We start from the raw sequence: 21048 nt of genomic DNA, 5'->3' as shown, positions 1-21048 counted from the left end.
CACAAGGCAGAAATAGGTGTGGCGGTAGTGCTTTCATGGTTAAACTATATTGTTTCTAACACCTTCGTCTATTTGCAAGCCATTAAGCTACCACGCTCAGTTAGGCCGCCTTAAGGTGAGGTGGTTAATTTGTCTGTTTTCGGATCTGTAATTACGGAATCGTAGCAGGGTTAGACATGGCGTCGAATATTTAATGTTATTCTCAGATGAAAGTTTCTGGTAGAAATGACCGTGTTAACTTTAACGAATTCTTTCCTTAAGCTGTTCATGGTAAGATAATAATGTTTTCTCTTTTTGTTTGTTTACGCTTAAGTTAAACCCCTTTCAGTAAGGTATTTTCTAAGATACCTATTTATACAATAGGAACAAAATGCCTACGAAAACGTATGTCTCCTCAACCACACCTTTCAAGCCACAACACAGCAGCGTTTAACACTGCTGTTATTAGGTAGAAATAGTTGTGACTTTGGTGCCGCCGGAGTCGAACCACTAAGAGTTCTACCACTGAACTACCTTTATTTCGATAACACTTAATGTAATATATTATTATAATGAATAAATCTATAAATATCATTATAGTAGTAGTAGTAGTAGTAGTTATATTATCTACTAGTTATCTAGTAGTTCGAGTGTAAAAGGTAAAATCGAAGCATGTAGCAGCATTAGTTAGGTAATGTTATGTTGTAGTTGGCAGTGCATCTGTCCTGTTTGATATCGTGCCAAGTTAATATTATTGTAGAATTTCAATTTGTGACTGCCTTCTTGTTTTCTCTATTTTTATCAACTTTCAAAAGTTAATACGTGTGAAATTCATGTTTGAAGAGAAATATATTATTTGAAGGTGGTAGAATCCTTATTGTTTCGACTCCGGCAGCACCACCGCCACATCTATTTATACCTCACAACAGCAGTGTTAAACTCTGCTGTGTTCCGGTTTGAAGGGTGTGGTAAGGCAGATATACTTTTTCGAGGCGTTCCAGCGTAGTCCTCAGGGGTAGCGGCCCATCTGTGGCCGACCTCAGGTAGGAATATCTAGTCCTATCTGGGGTTGATTACAGATATCCAAGGGCGGCAGTAGCCACCATCAGGTGGACTGCATGCTCGTCTTCTACTCCTATACTATAAAAAAAGAAACAAAAATTTACTGCTTAAAAATTAAGCTTTTATCTAGTCTAATGACTCCTCATATGTTAAAATCCGTCAAGGTGTTTGGACTGTAAGCCGTACCAGAGAATGAGGTACACATACACTCTTTTGATAAACATTACCCTCCGCAGTCGGGTAAAAAGTATCTTAGAGTGGTACTCCATTCGTCAAATATTGTTGTCCAAAGTACATTTGATCAAATAAATTGGGTGACTTCATCTAATTTACTAGTAACACCGATATTTGATCAAACATTTTTCTAGTTAGTAACAATCGCTAAATACAGTCGCTCCATGTTCTTCCATTTTCTCATCTACGCAAATTATAAAGAAATCTTGGACAAAGATATTAGACTACTGGGATGGGCATCTGTCAAAGTTTGATTAAATGTTGGACATTGAAATTGGACAAAAATATTTGATGATGAAAATATTTGGTGATGGAATAACACCCTTAAGTTATACGAAGTCTATTTCTCCACACTTGATAAGCTCAAGACACTACACTAAATAAGATTAGGTGGAATACGGCCTTCTTAATCTGAGAAAAGACATGTGCCCAGCAGCGGGACTGTATTGGGTCCTCGCCGATACTAACAGTCTGGCATTTACCTACGTAATATCGAATTCGCTGCAAAGCGCAAACATTTATTTCTCTCTCTTGTAAATAAAACCGTATATTGTTAGGGTTTTATAACGTGTATAAAATTTTATTTTTCCACCACGAAAGCAACCGAAAATGCAAAGCCAGGGACAATGAAAATCGTACTGTTACGATTTTCGGTGCCCAGCTATGAATACATAGGTAAAAGGTGGTAGAATTCTCACCACCGCCACACCTGGCTTTGTAATTGGATCCTATTTTGCTGTAATTTAGTTACCGTTTTTTTGTTCACGTAGGGGAAACATTCAGAAGGTATCCAACGCCATAGGAACGAATCTGGGTTATGTGGGATTTTTCCCGCACTAAACCCTCTCGCCTAGCCATCCTCAGCTTTTGGTGGAGAACTCCGGGATCTCCGACTCAATACAACCGGAGTCCTCCAAACGTGATGTCCTTGTCTGTCTCTACCCTGGGGCAAGCAATTTATCGCCCGCAACCCCGGAAGCCCTTTTAGTTACCTGTTGCAGGTAATACCGTTCTAGCCCCGGGACTACAGGGACAGCCCCTTAGGTACCTTTTTTTTTTTGTTGACGAGGGGGAAACCTTCAAAAGGTACCCGGTGCCGTGGGAGCGGCACAGGGTTATGTGGGATTCTTACCGCATTGAAACCCCCCCCGGTGGCCGTCCTCAGCGTTACTAAGAGGACTCCAGGATCTCCTACGGAACGCAACCGGAGTCTTCTGAACGCATTGCCCCTTGGGACTCCGCCCAGATGAGCTTCAGAGCTCGCCACACCGTCTGGTGTTTACGACGCTATGCGACCACACATACCGCCGTCCTTCCAGGGGTCGCTTGCTAGACAGTTCAATCTCCCACTCTCGCCACCCGCAACCCCGGAGCCCCCAATTAGTCGCCTCTTACGACAGGCAGGGGATACCGTAGCCCTATTCTGATCCCGGTACTACAGGGACAAGCCCTTTAGGTACCTAACAGAAGGTTATTTATATAGTTGTACACAAACAACTCTGCCATATCGTACAATCATTACAAAGCAGTACGACAGAAAAGTGAGCATTACAAGAAAATCATTATACGAGATAGCGGCAATAGAAGTGTAGAAGACGAGCTGCACGAGCGTCGTTTAGTCAATATTTTATGTAGTTGCACTGCAAGGTAAAAGCCATTAGATAAACGCGAACATAAATCGATTTGTACCGCCCCACTACAGTCGTAAGTTCGAAGAAACGACTTTATACGCTCTTAGAACCGATTATTTCTATCGCTTAGAAATGTTACGTTGTTCGAACGCTAATATATTCAACTGTAACCTAGTATAGTTTAGTCCGCTCTGAATATAGAAATGAATTCTTCAGAGCGGACTAGCAGTTTGGCGCGGACTATAATAGATCTTAGAGAAAATGTCATCCCCGACCCGTTGGTAAAAAGACGTTATGAAATATATGTCAAACATCTTTCTATCCGTGTTTGGGGTTAAATTTTTATATTTGAAACTGAATTTTTTTATTTGCTATATTGAAGTTATACTATGTTTGACAAGAGTGGGAAAACAGACTACAGTTTTTGACGTGGAACGAAGTTGCGTGCTGGGATGTAACACATATTTTTATACTATTTATTCTCTTTCCGTTTGGACAATTAAAATTTGTTTGAATGAGTAAAAAGAATATAAATCACACAGTTAAGGAAAATAACCCTTTTTTCATTTATTACATTGCTAACTTGAAACGAATAAATGATATTTTGATGAATATCACATCCCTGCGGTCTTCTCGCATGTACCTACGATTAGGGTTCGTACACAAAACTGCGATGCGACGTCGCATCGCAAAAATCTGCGAGCTCCCTCGACGCATCGCAAGAACTTGCGAATTGATTCGCATCGCACAGTGGTTGTTGTTGTTGGTCACCCTGAGAGACGCTACGCCGCACGATATCGCATCGCAGCAATTCGCATCGCAATTTTCTGCGTTGCGAATTCGCATCGCGTCGCATCGCAGTTTTGTGTTCGAGCCCTTATGTATGACGCGTGTGTGACAGGATAGGACTGAAGTGACGGATCGTGCGTACGGGCAATTAAACGCGTGACAGGAAAAGTGGCCTAAATGCACCTACACTTATAACCAATTTTTAACAATAATTGATTAAGTTACACGTGCAACAAGAAGTGTCCTAAATGCACCTACATATATAACCAGTGTATGAGAAACTTTGGACAAAATCTTTAACGATATATTGAAGTTAGTGTAAGTATTAAAACTGACTTCAATATAAGCACATATGATCCAAATCACCAATGACGTAAGTAATTTGTATTCCGAGATATGTCTAAGTCTAAACGCATTGCAGAAAATACTATTATTCCCAGGTAAATGGACTTCGGACGACCCCTAATGGCTCTGCAATTTTCTTTTGCTAGAATCTAGATTCAGAACGGCTCGGGACACGCTATTCATTTTAATCATACACGTATTGAGTGAGTTTATGGATACTGAAAGCTCGAATAATAAAATTCTATTTTGTAATCTTCCATACTTGGCTCTTGGCACGAAAATCGATTAAGTATACTGAAATCCACTTTACTAAATCTGTTTCACACTATATTTATTTTCTTTATTCTTCATTTTCATTTTATTTAACCGGATTAAATCTACGTTTGTTTTATTTTGTTTAAATTTCCAAAAAAATCTTAAGTACTTTCATTTGATGAAATGGTAAAATAAGAGAATTCTTGTGTCTTAGGACACATTTCACCAGAGTTTTGTACCTTATTTGGCAAATAAAGATGTTTGATTTGATTTGTTAATAGGTAGAGACACCACCTTCGTGTTGTATGTTGGTGTTCTTCACTAATTTAAAATTCCATATTTTGACATTATCGTAATGCTTATTTTCTATTTCTAATATTTTCTATTTCATATAACTCTATGCTAAATCTATTTTAGAATACATCATGTTTTTATTTGTGACTAATTCTTTAACTAATAATTATATTTACTTATTCCTTAACTAATGAAAATATATTTGTCAACTTACCATCGTAAACGACGCCTCTAACCAGCTCGTCGGCGTCGAACACGGGGTGACTGACCGTGACGTTGACGTCACTGTCAGTGTCACTCACTGTCACGATGTCGTCACTGTCACTTGGAATACGCGCAAACGCACAAGCATCACCCACCGTCCGCTCACTAACACTTACGTCACTGACCGTCGTGGCATCATTCGTCGTTGTTTCGTCGTAAGTAATTTCGTCTACCGGCACTTCAAGGTTTGTTTCTAGTTCACTGCCTCTATGGATTTCGTCTAACTTGAAACTGTAGTCGAGGGGTGGTCCAGGGGACCTTCCTGGGGCCGGGTCACCGCTCGGAAGGTTAAGCGTGGAGCAGTAAGGCAACGTTGCGAGGATTATGACTGTCACGAACTTCACTAGGCATCTGTTCATTTTGAGTTTTTTAACTTTATAGGTTTTTGTTTCAATGACATGACTTTTCTGTTCTTTTCGATGGAGTGAAACGAGATTGTCGGCCGCCATGACTGCGTGTGGTTGATGGTTTGTTCTTTTCACAGCATTTTTATCTGTAACAATAATAAGATTTATTTTTAACTTTCTATTTAATGAAAATATGCATATTGTTATTACAATGATTTCATCATAGAATTGTATTTCAAACAAAGGTACTAAATATATAATATAGTTAATATTTAAATGTATTGGTATAAAAGGAGTGAAAATTAATTTCTGCAAAATTTACAGCTGTGATATTGTCCTAGCTTTGATTTTAATTCAAATATACCTATTGTATTGGAAATATTTAACACGTAAATGAAATATTCATGAGCTTCACATCAGTAAAAGATTTCTGCAAATACACATAATCATATTGACTTTCGATATAAGGTTTAAATTGAACTTGCAAGATTTGAACGAAAACCTAATGCAATAATATTAACCCTAAATACGCCTTAAGCTTGATAAAAGATATTATTGTGAAACGAAATTAATTTTCAGATATTGAAGTAAAAGGAGGCAAAATGTAATAGCAATTTCCCGAGAAGCCCATCATTATTTTATACAAAAGAAATCGTTATAATTTGGAACACGAAATCAAAGTATAATTTATGATACGAAAACAAATTCGAATAGCACTTATCGAATTACGCCTTTCAATTTTATTCATCGCGTAATTCTGGCAGTCTGGTATCATTTTACAGACTAGGACCTCAGACTAAAACGGAAGACAACGCTTCAAAAGATGTTAAAAGAAATAGTCTATAATCTTTCTACATTCATAGCCTCCCACTAGGACTTTTTCTGTCTTGGGTTCCATATATATCTACATACTTTGTAACAGTAGTACGATACCCTGACAAGTCATAAGAGATATATCTACGTATAAAATTGCAACATTCTCATTTGCATAATTCGTATCAAAATTGGTAGAACTTGGCCCTAAACTTCTCACTCAAAGAGATAGAACAGTTCCCAGCCGTGCGACAGAAACGAATTAATAAGTATTTCAAGAAGCTACATCTATCTTTTTTCGTCTGAAACAAGCAGGCTAGAACAAACAATTACTCCACTTAAGTTAGGCCCACTTAAATCCGATGTAGAGGCAATAACATCAATCAGTTGCCTTCGCAAACATGTTTTCAGGCGTCCCGTCAAAAAATATTTTCGTTGGAACTCGACGCGACTAAGAGATTACTCTTGGCATGCTTTGTGCCTAGCCTATTCTTCCATTGTAAGATTTCGGGCCACAATGGAGTGGTTAAGTTAAAAATATCATGCCTTCTCTAGAGGAAGTTGCATGATGTAGAGACAGTTTGTTTTGTTTGAACGATTTGATCCACAAGTTTATTATTTTTCTATTGTTTTTGATGTGAATACTTCTTTAGCGACGTCAGTGTAATAGTATACAGATACTATTACTATTATTATTATTAGCGGCGATGTAGTTTTAGTGATAGGTAAAAATGTTAAACTCGCTTCAGAATACGTGACCTGATCGAAAATTCGTAAGAGAGAGTAGAACTGATATTGCAAGCAATTCGGCCAAAATTATTCCCTAACCATTCCAAAATATAAAAAAAATGCACAGCGTTAATATTGAAGTTTTCACTTCTCCCGCGCACTCCCGGGGGTCAACCCGTTGATTTTTCCTATGGGAATTTTCTATTAGCTGTCAGGTTCATAGGCGATTTGTACGACCGCGCTTTGATAGGGTACTGCAACTCAAATATTTCCAAGACCATGCAGAGAAAATCGTTATCCTGACGATCCCGATGAGGAGAATAGGACAAAGTTATTTAAATCATGCATTGTCATTGGTTCTTGACAATTGTTCAAAATTACGAATTAATCCGATCGATCAAGGTGGGTAAAAATCGAGTTCAAAGATTTCTTTACATACCCAGATACATACATACAGATCAATCTAATAAAAGCATGGTAAAGAACATCAAATCGCCCTTAAGGGCATTATGACTATATTATGTAGGTCTTAATTTACAGAACATTCGAGATAGTTCTATACCAGCTACTAGAAGAAATACATTTACGTTATACACTACTTTATCGTTTTTCTTACCAATATTTTGCTTCGAAACTGAATTTATGGGGAGACGGTAAGGTCAAGAATTGCACGTAACCGATCTTTAATATAAGATAGCTTCGGCCAGCCCACATATTGGATTCCTAATGGAATATCGAAATACAGGAACAAGATGTTCTAGGGATTTATATCGTTTACATGTCTAGAAGTTTCCTTATTTTCTATAGAAGTAGCATAAGAGCATGCAGTCCTCATGGTAAGAGGCTACTGTCATAGGCGTCTGTCATCAACCACAGATAAGATGAGATTCCTACCTGAGTTCAACCACAGATGTGTCGCTACCACGTGAGGATAAAGCTGGAAGGCTCGGATAAGTATGTCTCTCTTACCACAACAAACCCGAACACCAGCGCTTACCACTGTTATTAGGCAGAAATAGGTGTGGCGGTGGTGCCGCCGGAGTCGAACCAATGAGTGTTCATCCACTATTAAGTATTTCTTCTTTTCCACGTCGTACAAATCAGAACACAGCAGCGCTTACCCCTGCTATTAGGCAGAAATAGGTGTAGCTGTGGTGCCGCCAGAGTCGAACCACAAAGGGTTCTACCACCTTCAAATCTATACTAACATTATAAAGAGGAAAACTTTGTTTGTTTGATTGTAATGAATAGGCTCAAAAACTACTGGACCGATTTTAAAAATTCTTTCACCATTCGAAAGCTACATTATCCACGAGTAACATAGGCTATATTTTAGGTCCCTGTAGTTCCGGGATCAGAATAGGGCTACGGTATCCCCTGCCTGTCGTAAGAGGCGACTAAAAGGGGCTTCCGGGGTTGCGGGCGGCAAGAGTGGGAGCTCAAACCGCCCGGCCAGCAACCCCGGGAAGGACGGCGGTATTTTTGGTCGCATACCGTCGTGTACAACAGACGGTGCGGCGAGCGGCATGCTCACCTCGACGGAACCCGACGGGGCAACGCGCTAAGAGGACTCCGGTTGCGTTCCACTGGAGATCCCGGAGTCCTTTACGCAGCGCCGAAGACGGCCACCGGGGGGGATTTAGTGCGGTAAGAATCCCACATAACTCTGTGTCGCTCCCACGTCACCGAGTACCTTTCGAAGGTTTCCCCCTCGAAAACAAAAAAAAAGGCTATATTTTATATGAAATATATTTGATAAAAAGATCTTGAGGCGGTACAAAGTTTGCCGGGTCAGCTAGTATGGTATATATTAGTCGGTACCTTGTCAAGCATAAAAATAGCCAGTGACTCCATCTACTCCATTTACCGCTCCCAGGGGAAACAATCGACTAATTAACAACGACTTTCATAATTCAATTAACCGTTCTTACTTAACTAATTGGATTCCTCCACGTGGTACAAGTTTTTAATCGATCGATCTAATTGTTTTTATAATATTACAGCTCTGTTGGTTGGTAGGTGTCTATTTGAAAATGGCGTTGCGTCACCTTTCATCATCATCATCAACCCATTACTGTCCCACTGCTGGGCACGGGTCTCCTCTCAGAATGAGAAGGATTAGGCCACAGTCCACCGCGCTGGCCAAGTGCGTATTGGTAGACTTCACATACCCTTAAGATTTTTGTTTTTTTTTTTTTTTTTTTTAATCTCTCAGGCATGCAGGTTTCCTCACGATGTTTTCCTTCACCGTTTAAGCAAGTGATAATTAATTTCTAATACGCACATTTATTTGAAAATCAGAGGTGCGTGCCCTGGGATTTGAACCTCGGACCCCTCGATCGAGAGTCCGCGCTTCTTAACCACTAGGCTATCACTGCTTTTACCTTTTACCTGCGTCACCTTTAATAAAAGGAATAGCTATGCCTTTATACACCAATACGCACTTGGCCAGCGCGGTGGACTATGGCCTAATCCTTCTCATTCTGAGAGGAGACCCGTGCCCAGCAGTGCGACAGTAATGGGTTGATGATGATGATGCCTTTATATATAGACGGTTCCAGAGGAATAAGTTGAAACGTTACGGATAGGTATGTAACTCTGTGGCTTTGGTGGCTCTGGAGTTGAACTACGAAACGCTCTACCAACTTAATTCTTTTGTTTTGCTTAACTTTGTAACCATATATTTTTTATAATATGGAGTAGCAGACGAGCATGCAGTCCACCTGATGGTAAGTGGCTACTGCCGCCCATGGACATCTGTGATCGACTCCAGATAGGATTAGATATTCGTACCGGAGGTCGGCCCCAGATGCGCTGCTACCCCTGAGGACTAAGCTGGAACGCCTCGGAAAAGAATGTCTCCCTTACCACACCCTTCAAACCAGAACACACCAGCGCTTAACACTGCTGTTATAAGGCAGAAATAGGTTTGGCGGTGGTGCCGCCGGATTCGAACCACAAAGGAACCACCTTCAAATTTAATTTCAATTAGTTCTATATACACTATGTGAACTTGTATAGTATTTAAAGGTTGCAAATTTGCACATAATTATATAGAGTTACCTTTCGCATCATTTTCACCATAGAGAAACCAAAACGGTAGTAGATAGGTAGATATCCATCAATTTTGAATAAATGACATTTGAATTTGAATTTTAGCTTTGACCTTGCACACCGCTTAGCACCTTATAAATGCACTTTCGCCACCATGTTTTCACAAAAATAGGGGATAAATATGTTTTAGTATACTGAACTATTCTATTCCAAGCAGAATATAAGTCATACGTTCCAAAGACGGCTACAGATGTGTTCCGACACAAGGACCAAGTTGCAGCTTCATCATATATCCATTAAGTGCTCTGCCAACTGTGAATAGACATCACACACTTTGAGAACATTACAGAGAAGTCTGAGATGTATCATTTATTTCATGATATTTTTTTTCTGTTCAAGAGAAATATGGATTTTTTATAAGTTTGAAATAGTATATCTATTTGATGGTATATGATCATCGCTGCCTATGCATTCCAACCCCATAAAGAACTAGGGTTACAAAAACTCTTTCTACACTCACAGCCCCACTAGGATTCCCTGTATCGTGGGTACTATAGACACACAGCGACAAAGACACAACCACACAGACCCTGAAACAGACACCTGAATTCATCACTTAGATGTCTGTCTGGCCGGGGATCGTACCCGGGACTCTCTGCGCGTCAGACCGGAATGGTGACCGCTCCGCCACGAGGATCTATCTAAAGTATACGTTACTGCTCTTTAGGACTAAGATGATCGCGTATTTTGTACTTACCTTCCTTAGTTTATTCATTTATTCGCTATATACTTACATATATAATTATATACGTATACTCTTCCTAGACATTTGAATACCGCCTTGCACGTTTTCTGCTTAGCCTAAAGGTAGACTGGCAGAGAATGCTTCTAGCATTAAGTCCGCCTTTTATACCCGTGTTAGTTAAGGTATAATAAAGTAAATAAATAAATAAATAAATAAATAGCACAGATAATTGAAAATGAAATTGTGCAGCTATTTTATCTAAAACAAATACAAAGGCTAAAATTATTTTTCTGAAACCATAGTATCCACTAACATAAGTGCTATTTATCCAAATCTAATTTATCTGTTGGACTCATCGCGCTATCTATTCAAATAATCTGATCGTACTTTCCAAGAATCCAGCTCTTTTGTCACTCAAAGTGTAAGGCCGGCGCCAGATTCATGCTGTAAGATCCAATTCGTAGATTCGAGATCATTGTCTCCATCGCCGGGGTACTCGGAATTTTGATTCTTTTCAGGATTTCAGATTTATAAGCAATCCACATTTTTTTGTATTGAAGTTACAATTTATAATGTGTATAATTTTAAGGTGCAAAGAGAGCTCTCCTTCAAAGCCGGCGATGCATTGGCAACTCCTTTGGTGTTGCAAATGTGCACAGGGGACGTTGACTACTTTCCATCAAGTAACAGGTCTGCTTTAGGCTCAAATAAAGAAATTAAAAAACGAGAATTCATTTTATTATTATCATTATTATCGTCATTATAAAGATCTTTCTTAATTAGTATTTTCCTCTATGTCGAATCTATGGGTGTCGTGAAAAATGTTTCATTTTTTTGTAGCAATTTAAGTTAGTCTTTTCTTCAATTTTTCTCAGCAATATTCCACTCTGTACAAGATTCTCTTTCCGTTTATCCAAATCTGACTTATCTATTTGACTTATCGCATTGTTCCGTTCGATCATTCAATAATCTGATCGTACTTTTAAAGAATCCAGTTCTTTTGTCACTCAAAGTGGAAGGCCGGCGCTAAATTCCTGCTGTAAGATCCATTTCGTAGATTTGAGATCATTGTCACTGTTGTCGGCTTGCTTTTCTCTTCTATGGTTGTCGGAATACTCAGAATTGTTTTGATATCTCCCTTTCTTTGCAGGATTTTGGAATTTTAAGCAAGCAACATACATTCTACCTTTATTATTTTCAACTGCACACGTATGGAGTTTCTTGCGCCGCTTCTTCTCCATAGCGAAATACCTTCCGAAGCGGTGGTGATTTTCAAACAGTATTCTATATGAATCAATTTTGAATAAATGAGATTTGAATTTGAATTTGAACTAATAATTTATTATGTATAGTAGATAATTTAATTATTTATCGTTCATATTTATTCATTCGTAATTTTATTACCGTTCATGTTATACGGATGATACATCATATAAAATGTTCAATGTCATTGTAAAAATCTTTTCTAATATGTATTATCTTATATGATTTTAGACTAAAATTATCGCAGAATTGAGACATCGAAACGTTTCGCCGTGACCACGATCCATGCAACTGGGTCGAAATATCGGCAACAAAAAACTCATATCGTGAGTACCCGTTACATAATAAAATGTATTATCTTGTCTGTCGAATATCCTCGTATACTATTAGTGTCGGAAAAATCATTAAGTTTCTTTACAAGAATTTAAGTAAACCTTTTCATTAAATTTTCGTCATAATCCTCTAGGCAATACTCAAACCCTGTATAAGTGTTGTCGCTTTAAAAACGCTATAGCCTGATCGTCCTTTTCAAGAATCAGGTCCTTTTGTCCCTAAGAGCGAAATGCGCGAAATTCAAACTGAGACTCATTCCAAAAGTGATTCCGACAGATTTCAGAACATAGCGAATTGTTTTGACATCGTCCATAAATTTGTTACTCCTATGATAAAATTAATTACAGATACTATTGGTTACAGTCCAATTATCCATCATACCATTTGGTAACCATCAAAATCTCCTATTGTTAAAACAGATTTCAAAGTGCTACAAAAAAGTGTACAGTAATATTTAGCAGAAAGTAAAAACGTTTATTATTTCAAATAAACACAGACCAGTGAACTGTTTGTGATAAAACTTGTAATTACTTTGAAGAACTGTTCCATAAAAGAAGATTTGGTGCGACCAAATTATAATTATTTCCGCCACTGATTCTTTTAATGTCTACCATTCCTTTTATAAGTTTTCGTCCATTTTAGCTTTGTGCTATCGTCAACATTTTATTGTCCCTCTCCTGGGCACGGTTTCCTCTCAGAGTGGAATTAGGGCATAGTACACCGCGCGATTTTGTATTTCTTTCTAAAGAACTTTCAGGGATGTAGGTTTCTTTTATTTAATGTTTTCCTTCGTTACAGCAAGTGGTAATTAATCTGAGGTGCCTGAGATCCGAGCCCCGGACCTCCGGCTGAGACTATTTAAGCTTCCATTTCTACCCTCTGGGTGTGAAACAAAAAATTACGTGTGTTAATGTGTACATACGCAAGAAGTGAAACTATCGAAATTGATAATGAATATTGGTGCCAAAATGATTAGTACATCTAATATCATGTCTATATATCGATAATACTTAAATATTATTGTACCGTCCTTCCGTAACAGTTTCCGTAACAAACGATACTTTTCTTTCTCAAGGTTCTAAATAAGTTTCGCTTAAATAAAATAATATATGATTTCCATTCAGAATTACGAGCGACATAAGAGTGCCACATACAAATGTTACATAAAACCTAACCACTTATCCGGAGTAATTTACTAAACAAGAGAATTTTCGTGTCACAATTCCACGAACATTTTTCTTGCGAAATGTGCTTGTCACGTGACACGTATTATTTACATTTGTTTGGTTGAGTGAGAGTACTTTTACGAGGAAAGAATTCCTCAGAAATGTTTATGACTATTAAAAAACTTTCTTCATTATAATCATCTGATTATTACTAATTTTGGAAGATGGTAGAACAAATACAGGTCAACGAAGAAGCTATCACTACTATGGTTATAACTAACCTTAGCGCATCTGCAAAATTATTTACTAATGTAAAATATTAACTTTGAAAATGCATTGAATTATAAAGAACACCTAATAAAACTTTTAACATTTTCCACGTTTTCATCAAATCAGCGGCGATCAATTTCTATTTGATCAAGTCCGTCAAATCTATCAAATTTCTATCAAATTTCTATCTGATCAAGTCCGCGAAAATTATAGAGAAGCGTCAATCAGTCTAATTAAATCTGAAATCAAAGGTTCACCTAATTTAAAATCAATGAGTATAGTAGAACTTTTTCATCGACATTAAAATTATAAAGCTATAAATTAAAATTGATCTCGGTCTCTTACCGAGATCAATTTTGATCAAGCAGTGATAGCTTAATTGATGAAAAATGGTCCCAATTGTCAAGTTTTAAGGTTCAAATCTCAGACAAGTACTTCTTTCAGGTATGTCCGTATTTTTTCAATAATTTTGATGAAACTTAAGCTTGAGAAAATTACGTGAAAACAGTGGATTTCCAAAAGATACTATTTCTTCCGTCATGCTAAAACTTCAGAAATATTACTCCAAAAACAAAGCACTCAGAATCACAGACAAAAGATTAAAGCTAGTATCAAATAAACGGTTAAGTGCCGTAATATTTGTTAAGCGGGTCGATCCCTTCAAGGTCGACGCCGTGCGTGCGACCCTCGGGTTCTGTCACACCGAACAGTTACTGGCTTTGGTTTTCCAGCTTTATGGAATCTTTATGGCTTTACGGAATCCATTGAACAGGACATTTTTGAAGGTAGAACCTATTGTGGTTCGACTCCGGCTACATCACCGTTACAACTATTGCTGCCTCATAACAACGGCGTCAAACGCTGTTGTGTTCTGGTTTGAAGGGTGTTAAGGTATACATACTTATCCGAGGCGTTCCAGCTCAGGGGGAAAAACCTCTAGTTCATATTTTTTTAATTTTCTCTCTTTTCCATAGTTACTTAAATTTGGCTGCAGTCGCCGTCGATCGCTGACCACAGTTGACGATTGTCGCAAGTCGCAAAGTGTTGGCGTAGACGGTCGCTCATACATTATAACCCTTATTACACAACGGTGTAACACCACGCACCGAGACGAATCTATTGTGTACATCTTTATTCCGTTTGGAGTGGAGTGTTCTTGACTTATTTAAATTCACTCGGCGTTATGTGAACCTTTTCGCGGACTTTCCCTAAATGGCTCTTTAGTATAAGCCTACCCGTCTCTTGACTTGATAGAGTTTTGCATTTCAAAATCAAAATATCTGGTATTTTCTGGAGAAAACCAGCTGTTAGAATTTTCGTTTATTTGTCCGTTCCTATGTTTATCTACGTGGGATTATTTTGAATTGGCTAAAATTGGTCTAGAAATTGACATAAATAAAATTTTAGTTAAAACTTAGATTTTTAGCACAAGGTTGCATTTCTATACATTTGACGACTTGCGCAGAAGGTCCCAGGTTCGATCCCTGGCCTGATGGATATCCAAATGTTAAATTTATATTCCTGTCTCTGGATGTTGGTCTGAGGGTGTTTGTCTGGGTGTTAGTCTGGGGATGTTTGTGTATTTGTCTATGTGTGTGTCAATGGCATCCACGATACAGGGAATCCTAGTATAGGGTTGTATGGAAAGCGTCTATAAAATAGTGTTTTTAAATCGTTTTTATCCGGAAATTCCCCCGGGAATACCAGACTTTGCCACCACAGCTCGAGTAAAGCTTGTTATATATCAAGCTATTGTTCTGTAGACAGTACAATGTCCTAATTCCTAGCAAAAGCAGGGTAATTTGTTAGACTAAAGACTAGACGAACAATGCGGTCAGTCATTACACAATTAGAACGACGTCAACGCCATTATACTGTTACAAAGCCCTTTGGGTAACCCATATCTAGCTCCCGGTGTAAATGTGATAGAAAATTTGAAGATAGAACCTTTGCGGTTCGACTTCGGCGGCTCCACCGGCACACCTATTTCTGCCTATTAACAGTAGTGTCATGCGCTGCTGTGTTCTGGCTTGAAGGGTGTGGTAAGGGAGACATGCTTATCCGAGGCGTTCCAGCTTAGTCCTCAGAGGCCGCGGCGCATCTGTGGCCGACCGCAGGTAGGAATATCTTATGATATCTGGGGTTGATTGCAGATATCAATGGGCATGTCCAAAAATAAGTGAATTCAAATACTAAATAATATATCAGTTATTCCGCTTACTACTTACGTCAATTTAATGAAAATATAGAATGTCGAAAAACACTTCGTGGGAATCCAAACAACGTAATATCAACTGATAACACATAACTAACAAAGAATTGCTAATGCTACTTAATATCTGTTAAACAATATTATCTGCGACGTAGATAGTTCTAAATTTGTATGAAAAAAAGAATGTCATCGTTACTTGGAGGCAAATATTTGAGCAAAATGCAGCTTATACGAAGAAAGGAAATAAACAGTTAGTTCTAGAATTAGTGCATTGTGTTGTACTGTAAAGATTTGAACACCTCAACGAATTGTACTCGTAAATTGAAAATACTAATACATTAAAGATGGTAGAACACTCTGTTGTTCGAGCCCGGCGGTATGGCCGCAACTCCTATTTTTGCCTAATAACAGCAGTGTTAAGCGCTGCTGTGTTCTGGGTTGAAGGATGTCGTAAAGCAGACATACTTTTCCGAGGTATTCCAGCTTAATCCTCCAGAGTATCAACGCATTTGTAACCAGCTCCATACACGACTTCAGAGAGAATCCCTGTCTGGAGCTGGTTAGAGATGAAATGGACAGCATTAACTAACACTGTTTATAATTTTACACACTACAACTAACAGTAATTTTGCATATTAATATTAATCATCTTTACGACTTAAACTTTTAAAGTTACACTGTCTATCGTTAAATACAAAACGTTTAAATTAATGGTTCTCCATAATAATGATACTCAAAATTTGGCAATGGTCAATCATTTCTTCTGCTTTCCTATTCATTTTCTCCATCTCCTTTAATATTTTAAAATGATCTATTTGTTTTTGTTCACTCATAGTAGTTTTTTAAACCTTCCCTTCACTATGTCCCTAATTTTCTTTTTATTCTATTTATTCGTTTTAATTTATTTACATCGTACCTGACTAAATGTATTTATATTTAATATTATGATGATACTCATGCTAAACATCAAATGTGAAACAGCCTTTATAATATTCTGCAAGCATAATCAGGTGCACAAATAAGTCATACCTATTTATAAGAGATGAGGGCCAGTTAACAGTAATGTTGAATTAAGGTTTTTGGCGAATATAAAAGAATATAAAAATATCTAACATGGAAATAGACTCTACGCACAAAATCTACATTGAAAATGAAGACAATGAAAAGGATGATTTAAGCCCTGCTGTTGAAATGGCCATAACACAAATAGCTGAAAAAAGTTACATAAAGTATAAAATATTCAAGAAAAAAATTACATCCGAGGGCGGCAATTACTTAGGACTGTTATACGATGTTAGCATAGACGGTATGACTGCAGAAGGGAAGAAAGAAACAAACTTATTTATAAAGCAAGCAATACCAACAAACGACAATTTGAAACTGTTCTCACTTGCTGAAGTATACAGCAAAGAGGAATTCGTTTACAGAGAGCTGGCTAAAATACTTAGTAAATTTCAAAGTGACGCCCAAGTACCCATTGGAAAGAGATTCAATATGGTAAAATGTTACAATGACAGTAATTTAGACGCTATGATACTTGAAAACATGACGAAAAAAGGTTTCAAAACGTATGGGAAAACTGACATAATGGCATTAAAATTTGCGGAACTTTCTATACAACAAGTGGCAAAATTTCATGGACTATCTTTCGTTATGGAGAAGAAAACACCCGAATATTATGAAAGAAAAATAAAATCTATAAAGCATTCAGTAATCTATGACGATAACTATCTGGAATTTATCCGGAAAATGTACGATTTATGTACGAAAAATTTGACTTTAGATTTGAAGAATAAAATTGATAAGCGCTTCGAAACTATGTTAGACAGTTACGAAAAATCCGCGCAAGGAAATATGACAAAAGTAAAATGTTTGTGCCACGGAGACTTCAAAATGAATAATGTTTTATTTAAAGAAGTTGTAAGTATGCACAAGCATATGCCACAAGATAAATCTTTGCTAAACAATTTTATATTACTCAAAAAATTTAATCAAATTGTTTCTTCCAGAATGGCGAGGTGACGGAAGTCGTATTAGTTGATTATCAATTCATATACTATGGATCTCCGATAATCGACTTTTTGTGTTTCACATTTGTGGGAACCGACCGAAAATTCAGGAAGAACCACTTGAACCATTTAAAGGATGTATACCACGATTCATTGAAAGAATTTCTGGAACACTTTACCATTTCTGTAAATGAAGTCTATCCTAGATATATCTTCGAGTCAGACTTCAAAAACTGTTTGAACTACTCGTTCGTAAATAGCTTGGTATTATTGCCTTTTCTTTTCACAGCAGACGATGAAACACCAGATTTTGGAACAGAAGATTTGAATAGTATGGGTTTTATACTCGATGATAGATTCTATGACAGAATTCATGGTATTTTTGAAGATTTTATTGAATGGGGATACATTTAAAGCATGATTGGTTCATATTCACATATCTATCTTTCCGTGTGCCATATTTTTTTAGGATTATATCCAGTCGCTATTCTTTCAAAGTGAAACATATACCTAAGGCTCATGAGATTCCATCCAATGTAATAAATACATAATTCAAAATCTAAGCAAATGTAATGGATTTTTCTTCCCTTCGTCGCCTGCTGTAATCTTCATTTATCTGAACGTAGTCCCGTATTACTCCGAATCTTGAAATATTTTGTTACTGAGGAATGTAACCGTAATTCGAAGATAATGAAAAACGTTACTATACCTTGCGTACCACGGTAGATTGATTTTTAACTTCGGAGGATAATATTTTTCGAGCATACGTAATATATCTCCCATTTTTGTCAGCCCAAATGTCGTTGGATTCGTCTTAATTATAAGAGTAATAAAGGCATTATTTTCAAGCAACCCGCTTTATTTTTATATTTCTCTAGTTATTTATGGAAAGTTTTATTGCGAATTTAAGATATGCTATGTTAAACTACATTCGAGTAGGCTTAGGATTATGATACAATGATTTGATTGTATCAGATAAAATAATATGAACACCAAAAGTTAGTAAAACTAATAAAAAGTTACTCGACTTTGATGTATAACTAAGTAGAGAAGGTTGAAACTTAAGGAGAGGGTGAAACTTTGATAAAAGTAGAGAAAATGCTCTTATTCACACCGTTCTTATATATAACACTTATTTTATTTATAACAAACAATTTCATTGTTTCCATTACTTATCAGCCTAATCTCTATTTGAAATACTTCAAACAAAACAATTACATACGTAAGTAATAAATTGTTCTTAAATAAACATTTGCTGTAATCATTACTTTAATTGTCTCTTATAAAATGAAAATCTTTATAGCATCTTTACTGTCTTCGCTGATGAGTACCAAGACACTCGTATTTAATTTTAACAATAACAATACTAATTTCTAAACTTGTAAACTGAAGATGGAAATTTTAATAAGCGACAGTAACCAAGATTTAATTAAACAATGTGATGACAAAGAAAACAGTGAGAATTGCACGATTAAAAAATACTTAAATAATATTATTAAAAATGAAGGATATATTAATTATAAAGTGTACAAAAGATTAATATCCACCGGCGGTGCTAGTTATTTCAGTATTCTACGCCAAATTGATATTAAAGGTGACACCGCTGAGGGGCCTAAACAAACCAACTTGTTTTTTAAACTAAAATTTCCAAATTATGATCAAGATCATCTCACAAATCTCACCACTATGTTTTCAAAAGAAGCCTATATTTACAACAAATTAAATAAAATATTCAACTCTTTGCAAGAAGAAGCTGGTGTTCCTGCACACGATAGATACAAAATGGTGAAAAGTTATGTAGAAACTGACGATAACGCAATCGTTCTTGAAAATTTGGCTAAAAAAGGGTATAAAATCCCAAATAGGCTGGAAGTGATGCCACTTAAATTTATGGAGCTATCGATAATGCAGTTAGCAAAATTCCACGACCTGTCATTTGTCATTAATAAGAAGATGCCTAATTATATAGAGAAAGCAACAGAACTATTTAAATACCCTGTTTTGTATGACGATGACTGGCAGGCATTTGTGAAAAACATATGTAAACAAGAAATAGATTATTTGGATAGGTATTTTCAGACTAAAATTGCTAACACTGTACCCAAACTTATAGAAAAGTTTCCAAAATATTTGAGTGGAGAATTAGGGTCAGTAAAATGTTTATGTCATGGGGACTACAGGCCAAGCAATATATTGGTTAAAGAAGAGGTAAGAACTTCTTTTCGTATAAATATCTATATAAAGTACTGTAATTTACAATTATTCTAAATTTACCAAATATTTTAATGACATTTTAGAAAATTAAAAAATATACGGAGAATCAATTATTTGCCTACTTAGGAATCCTCAAACATTTTGTCTTTATTTCTTGAATTCTATTTCTTAGTGCAAATCATAAATTATTCTTTGTGGTTTAACAACATCTAGATTAAATTCATCAATAATCAAAAATATTAAATCAAAATATTTCTTTTTAGGAAGCTGAATTGATAGACATAATACCACTAGACTATCAAATGCTTTTCTACGGCTCTCCAGTCACCGACTTCATATATTTAATCACCAGCAGTACTGATCGCCAATTCAGAAAAGACCATTTGGAAAATCTAAAAAACCTTTACCATGAGAGTCTGAAGAGGTTCCTCGAATATTTTGATATTGAAGTTGAATCCGTTTATCAAAGAAAGCAATTCGAGCAGGACCTCAAGGATTATTCTGATTATGGTCTATTTGTCGCCATGAATTACTTTCCTTTCTATTTCGTAGAAGAAGATGTTCCAGATTTTGAAAAGGATAATATAATAGATGTGCGAATGAACTTAGGTCCGATATTCAGAGAGAGAATGGAGGGGGTGTTACAGGATTTTGTTGATAAAGGATATCTGTAGATAAACTTCACAACTATTTAAAATTATAGAACAACTACAAAAACGTGATTGCAGAAATAAAAGAAAAAAAATATCCGTGTACCTGATGGTTGTAAAATGCTGAAGGCGTTGTACTAACGCAATCATTAAAAAAAAAAATAATACATCTTAAGTAATAAGTGATAATTATGAATTTGGAATACACCTGAGAGCAATGTACTTTAAAATCTAAATCGTAAATGTAAATACAGATTCTTAGATAAGTTATGAATTCACATTTATAAGCTTGTTACAATGTAGAACTATACTAAAAATATATTGCAATTAATAAAATATCACAAAGTAAATAATACTTAAGAATTTTATTCAAAATACTTAGTGTTTTTT

General features: G+C 36.5%; 1 protein-coding gene across 1 annotated transcript in view; it reads right to left on the bottom strand.

Moving 5' to 3' along the window:
- The window catches only part of LOC140756143 (uncharacterized), a 263924-nt gene that overhangs the window by 202127 nt on the left and 40749 nt on the right, over positions 1 to 21048 (bottom strand). Inside the window, exon 2 of the mRNA XM_073091583.1 lies at positions 4804 to 5346. Coding sequence (XP_072947684.1) covers positions 4804 to 5302 — 499 coding nt within the window. The 5' untranslated portion in view covers positions 5303 to 5346. The remainder of the gene's footprint in view (positions 1 to 4803; positions 5347 to 21048) is intronic.

Source organism: Epargyreus clarus, unplaced genomic scaffold (assembly GCF_041222505.1).
Source record: "Epargyreus clarus isolate Ecla_fem2 unplaced genomic scaffold, WU_Ecla_fem_2.2 ptg000034l, whole genome shotgun sequence".
NCBI lineage: Eukaryota > Metazoa > Arthropoda > Insecta > Lepidoptera > Hesperiidae > Epargyreus > Epargyreus clarus.
Note: the sequence above shows the minus strand (reverse complement) of the source record. Positions and strands in the feature narration are given on the sequence as shown.